The 6,000-nt window shown below is 51.1% G+C and overlaps 1 protein-coding gene across 1 annotated transcript; it reads left to right on the top strand.

The window, feature by feature from the left end:
* The first annotated feature begins 371 nt into the window (after positions 1-371).
* FOS (Fos proto-oncogene, AP-1 transcription factor subunit) lies at positions 372-3,685 on the top strand. The gene is made up of 4 exons (XM_039539013.1): positions 372-699; positions 1,329-1,574; positions 1,963-2,070; positions 2,193-3,685. Exons 1-4 carry the CDS (start codon positions 559-561, stop codon positions 2,817-2,819), a joined length of 1,122 nt encoding a protein of 373 aa, XP_039394947.1. The 5' UTR covers positions 372-558; the 3' UTR covers positions 2,820-3,685.
* The last annotated feature ends 2,315 nt before the right edge of the window (positions 3,686-6,000 follow it).

Genomic DNA, 6,000 nt, shown 5'->3' with positions numbered 1-6,000 from the left:
CATGCTCGCGGGACCGCGCGCGCCGCACTTGGCTGCAGCCTGGAGCGCTTCCCGTCAGTCACACCCCCTTGCACAGGATGTATCCCATATAAGGATATCTGCGTCAGTGGGTTCCCGAGCTGGGACTGTACCATTGTGGAAGGGGGGACACCAACAGCCTCCCCTGTCCCTGAGCGGCCCAGACCCCCTGAAGACCCTCAGTGTAACCACCTTGACATGGCGTGTGGGGCAATAGGGTACGTAAAAGATGGGAGAGGGAGGCGGGAGTCGTGGGGAAAGCTTAGAAGAGGCGTATCCCCGCCGTCCCCCCCACAGGCTTTAGCTCTGCCAGTGACGACACTCAGGAAAGGAGAGTTTAAAAGGCGGGGGCGCCGCACTTTACTCTAACAGCAGAGCTAATCTGAGTGACAGACGGGAAAGAGGCGAGAGCTACGGCTGGGGACAGAGCTAACCCGTCTGCACGGACAGAGGGACAGTCAGCCCGGACAGACACACAGACAATCAACCGGGACAGCCTCACCGCCCAGACCGGATTTGGACAATCCTAGCCTAGCCGACATGATGTACCAGGGCTTCACCACCGACTATGACGCGTCTTCCTCCCGTTGCAGCAGTGCTTCTCCGGCCGGGGATAGCCTCACCTACTACACTTCCCCGGCCGACTCCTTTTCCAGCATGGGCTCGCCTGTCAACCAGCAGGTGAGGGACCGGGACGCCTGAGGGGTGGGAGAGTCGCAGAGGGGAATTGTCTGCGCCTCCAACCATCGCACACTGATAGACGAGGCAGCTCAGCTGCAGAGATGACCCCCCACGTCAGGAAGGGTCTGCCCTGCACGGGGTGCACCTCTTCTCCCGGCTACCTGTCCATGGGATATGGGGGGGGGAGGAGGAGACAGCAATCTAGCCCCCTGTCCTGGGGAGTTAGTGGGGGTGGGCTACCCTGGGATGTGGGGGAAGTCGCAGTGTGGCCACGGGCCCTACTCAGGGAAGATGGGATTGTGGCCCGGATTCAGCTCTGCAGCGGGTGTGTAAAGCAGTTTCATTGATAAAACGGGAGTTCATTGAGGAGACTCCGGAGCGGCGCCTGCGTCAGTGCAGACGTCAGGGATATTTATAACAAACCCCCTTTTCATGTGGAGTCTGATGATGGTAGCGCAGCGCCTGAGCTAGCCTGGCTCCGGGGGCTGCAGGCCTGGCTTAAAATAGCACATAACTAAGCCTCTGGGGCACTGTGTCGGATACAGCCTGCTGAGGGGGTGCAGGGCAGGGGGTTCCCCCTCACCTAGTTCTGTATTTCTCTCCCTAATATCAGTTCCTTGTGTTTTCAGGATTTTTGCACGGACCTCGCTGTCTCAAGTGCCAACTTCGTACCGACAGTGACTGCGATCTCCACAAGTCCAGATCTGCAATGGCTGGTGCAGCCCACCTTAATCTCTTCAGTGGCACCGTCCCAGAACCGGGCCCATCCCTACGGGGTCTCTACTCCTCCAGCCAGCGCCTATTCGAGGGCTGGAATTGTCAAAAGTACAGGAGGCAGAGGGCAAAGCATTGGAAGAAGGGGAAAAATCGAACAGGTGAATACACAGCTCTCTGCGATCACCCCAAAGAAGCATCTGGGCAGGGGGGAAAGAGGCGGGGCTAGTTCTGCGTAGTGGCTCTGGGAGAGCTGTCAAGACACTGCCCCGGCAGTTGCATTGAATTGGGAGGGGACAGTGACAGCCAGGGATAACCCGGCTCAGCTCCCATAGGACTGTCCGAGGGACCGGAGTTCACTTTGTTCTCCTGCTCAGGACCTAACTTGACATGCAAGTCACACGCAGTCTGTGAGCGCGTTCAATATGGCTCCGGCGGCGGAGACCCGGAGAGGAGAGGGAGCTCGGTCTGGGGGTGGTGGTGGGGCTGCCAGGGATCACCGGCGAGGGGTGGCAGTGGATACTAACGGTGCTCGTTCTTTCTCCGCAGCTGTCCCCAGAGGAAGAGGAAAAGAGAAGGATCAGGAGGGAAAGGAACAAGATGGCAGCAGCTAAGTGCCGCAACCGGAGGCGAGAACTGACAGACACTCTGCAAGCGGTAAGTTCTCCCCCACCCCCTTCAGACCCCTACCCCAAGCCAGGCACGGAGTAGCTGTCCGCCCCTAGGGGCACTGGGCACGGCTGATGCTCTGTCTCACTCCCCTCTCGCTGTGCCCGCAGGAGACCGATCAGCTGGAGGAGGAGAAGTCCACGCTGCAGACCGAGATCGCTAACCTGCTGAAGGAGAAGGAGAAGCTCGAGTTCATCCTGGCTGCGCACCGGCCAGCCTGCAAGATCCCCGAGGAGCTGCAGTTCTCCGAGGAGCTCGCTGTCTCCTCGCTGGACCTCAGCGGCCTGGGGGAAGCGCCTGTGCCCAGCCCCCCGGAGTCCGAGGAGGCAGCCTTCGCCCTGCCCATGCTGCAGGAGGCCGCTCAACCCGAGCCCCTCCCGGAGCCTCCCAAAGCGAGCAGCAGCCTGGAGCTGAAGCCCGAGCCCTTTGAATTCCTCTTCCCCCACTCGTCCCGGGAGACTGCCCGCTCCGTGCCCGACATGGACCTGTCCGGCTCCTCCTCCTTCTACACTGAGGACTGGGAGCCCCTGGCGGCCGGGGCGTGCGGGGAGCTGGAGCCTCTCTGCACCCCGGTGGTGACCTGCACCCCGTGCCCCAGCACTTACACCTCTACTTTCGTCTTCACCTACCCGGAGGCCGACTCCTTCCCCAGCTGTGCAGCCGCGCACAGGAAGGGCAGTAGCAGCAACGAGCCCTCCTCCGACTCGCTCAGCTCCCCGACCCTGCTGGCCTTGTGAGGGGCCGCAGCTCCAGGGCACTGATTGCAGGGCGAGGGACGAACACGGCGGATCGCGAGCCTCCCATCTGCTGCTCTGTGTGTGTGGGGGGGCCTTTCACCAAAAGATCCACCTTCTTCCTGGGGTCGGGGGGTTCCCCGAGTGCTATACCCCAGACCTGGGGAGGGCAAAGCGTCCTTCTCCCCCTGGGCGAGCGTAGGCCGGTCCGCCGTTAAAGGACCCTGCGGAGCGATCCGCAGCCAGGCCTCAGACCTCTTCCAGAGATGTAGCAAATAGCATGGAGTTTGTCTTGTCCTCAGTGACCCATCCATGAGAGCTGGTAGTCTGTAGCATGTCCAACATGGCTGGGTTGGTGACTCCCCTTCCCTACTTAGTATTCACTAGCATTAATTAATCTCTTGGTTTAATGATTGGAATTTAACCTGGTGCTGGGTATCTCCAACTGTATCTAGTGCAGCTGATTTAACAATAACTACTGTGTTCCTGGCAATATCGTGTTCTGATGACTTTAGCAATGACCCATCTTAACTGGGAAAAGAGACTATATCTTATTTTCTAGTAGATAGAGATAAATAGCTATATCCATGTACTGTAGTTCTCCTACATCAATGTTCATTGTAACTGTACTGATCATGCGTTGTCAAGGTGATCTGAATGTTCTGACATAAGTTTTCCATGAAAACGTTTTTATTGTGTCTTTAATTTATTTATTAAGATGGATTCTCAGATATTTATATTTTTATTTTATTTTTTTCTACCTTAAGGTCTTTTTGACATGTGGAAAGTGAATTTGGATGAAACTTAAGCATTGTTTGCTTATTATTGTTCAGAGACATTGTCAATAAAAGCATTTAAGTTGAATGCTATACCTGCTTTGGGGTCTTTAATGGAACTTCTGTAACAGCCAAATGCTGTGAAGTGTGACACTCACTACTTAATAGTGAAGATACTAGTTACCCTGGGGTTCAAATGTGCTACTTCCTAATTTTCATATACAAACACCACTTCAATCTCCCTCTCATGCTGCCAGTCTCCTCTTTTGCAGGCAGGCATAAATTCTGCTAGCCTTCAACTTGGTCTAGATCAATGAGAATCTAAGATGGCTAGCAGCAGCCAACCAATTTCAGAGGGAAGCAAGGTCAAGGCTAGATTGATTATGGACTAGCTGAATTTAAATGATACATTCCCTCCCCCCAAAATGTTGAATCTGGTATCACTTTCTAGGGCACTGCTTTCTACCCCCACAGACTTTCATCTTGTCTGTCTGGAAGGACATTGTTCTTCCCTATGCAGCAACTTTCTCCTTCCTATTTTCCTCAGCTTTCTCCCCCACTATGGCCTTTTCCCATTCCATCTACCAAAAATGATCTGCAATACCACAGTATGTATTTAACAGTGGCCTCATCACTGTGTCAGAGTAAATATTCCAAACAGATGGAGGAGGGAAGCTGACACTCGGATCAGTATTTTGAGGCTGTCAGAAACAACACACTCTGGTTTGTGTTCAGTAACACTTGCCATAGTTCCTTTGCAAGCAGGGGGGCTGGAAACTCACTTACAAGGCAGTCTAGGTTCTGCAGAATCTAATACTACAGAAACCAATAACTTCTGTCTGCTGCTCTTCTGTAACAAATACTGGGGTAGCAAAATCTGAGCATCTCTTAAGTGCCTAAAGTGTTTCCTATACCACAGTTCTAATGGCAGTAAATATTTGTCTATTAAAGCAATTTTGGCACTTCCCTTTTACTTTCTTCCCTCCCTCACTTCCCATTAGCCTTATTTATATCCCTGCTAAGATGGATATGGTTATATATTTTCTATCAGGTGGGAGAGCCCAACTACTGTGTGGATTTGTTTCCCTCCACTTGAGCCTGTCTTAAAATAGACATCCCCCTTAAGGTGCCTTTCTCTTTTCTCCCCCCTCTCCCACATTCCCTGTGCTTGGGCACAGAAACTCCCCTCTTCTGAGGGGGAATATCCACCTATTAAAAGTGATTTGGATTAAGCAGATTTCAGCACTGACTGGGCTTGGATACAGGAGGGCTGTTCTACTGTATGTCTAAAATCCAGTGATAGTAAAAACTTGATGGCAATGATGAATGAGCAAGGGCAACAAAGAAGGCTCTGGTCTAGACTAATCTCAGAAACTGTGACCATGTCTTAAGAGGCACAGATTTAGCTAGAAGGGTCACCTGTTAAAGTTTTTTTTTTTTAAAGGAATCCATTCCCTCATCCAGCAGTTCCTTTCACATAATGAACCATTGTTATTTCTAAATGAATGTGAAACCCAATCAGGGGCCACCCATGTCCCTTAGGTAACTCTAGAAATTCTGCAGAGAAAGAAACCTAACATGCTCCCCAGATGCTGCATTTGTCCTGGGCAGTGATGAGTGAAACCAACTAAATCATCTGTAGCTTCCAGCCCAAGGTAACTGGTGATTCTTCTACAGCAGTGGTTCCCAAACTAGGGTTCATGAACCCCTGGGGCTTTGTGAAATGTTACAGGGGGTTCTCAGAAAAAAAATCCCTAATGGCAGACAGAGCTGTCCCTAGGGACCCCAGCAGCATGGGGCCAGCAGCCCGGAGCCCCTGGACTTCCAAGACCTAAGCAGATCAAAGCAAGCCTATCTACCACACTGAGGAGATTTAAACTTCAAGACTCCTTATAAGAAATGGAAAGGGAGGTAGATATTGTTTGCTATTTTTTAAATTAAATAGGCAGCTAGTATTGTTTTTAAAATTATGAAGAACAAATTTAAGCTTTGTCATAACGTGCGTTGTTTGCCTGGACTGCTCAAGGCCTGAATGCTTGTGTAGGAGGAACTGTTTGAGTGGCTTCTTAAATACCTTCATGCTGTTTCACATCTGATACTCCTTGATGAAACATAGGAGCCTTGTCTTATAACAGGCTTATTCAAAGTGATACAAGCTAAGAAAGTGAGATTTTGGAAGTGTTGCCATTTTCATAATGTAATAAAAATACTAATAATAAACAGCGTGTAATAAGCATATTATAAAAAAAACACATTGTATATTTACAAAATCACTGCTTTTATAATTTATACTCAGGTAAAGGAGAAAATCCCTGGAAATATTCATTTTGAGGAGGGGGTTCGTGAGACTTGACATTTTAGTGAAAGGGGTTCACAGGTTGTTAAAGTCTGGGAACCACTGTTCTAGA

This window comes from Mauremys reevesii, linkage group 4 (genome assembly GCF_016161935.1).
Source record: "Mauremys reevesii isolate NIE-2019 linkage group 4, ASM1616193v1, whole genome shotgun sequence".
Lineage (NCBI taxonomy): Eukaryota > Metazoa > Chordata > Testudines > Geoemydidae > Mauremys > Mauremys reevesii.
This window is presented reverse-complemented; position numbering and strand designations above follow the sequence as displayed.

What these genes read in the sequence shown, in the direction of transcription:
- FOS (XM_039539013.1), top strand. Translation starts at nt 559, where the DNA reads ATGATGTACCAGGGCTTCACCACCGACTATGACGCGTCTTCCTCCCGT. An exon ending in GAAGGGGAAAAATCGAACAG is followed by an intron (nt 1,575 to 1,962) that starts GTGAATACACAG and finishes CTTTCTCCGCAG; the next exon opens with CTGTCCCCAGAGGAAGAGGA. An exon ending in TGACAGACACTCTGCAAGCG is followed by an intron (nt 2,071 to 2,192) that starts GTAAGTTCTCCC and finishes CTGTGCCCGCAG; the next exon opens with GAGACCGATCAGCTGGAGGA.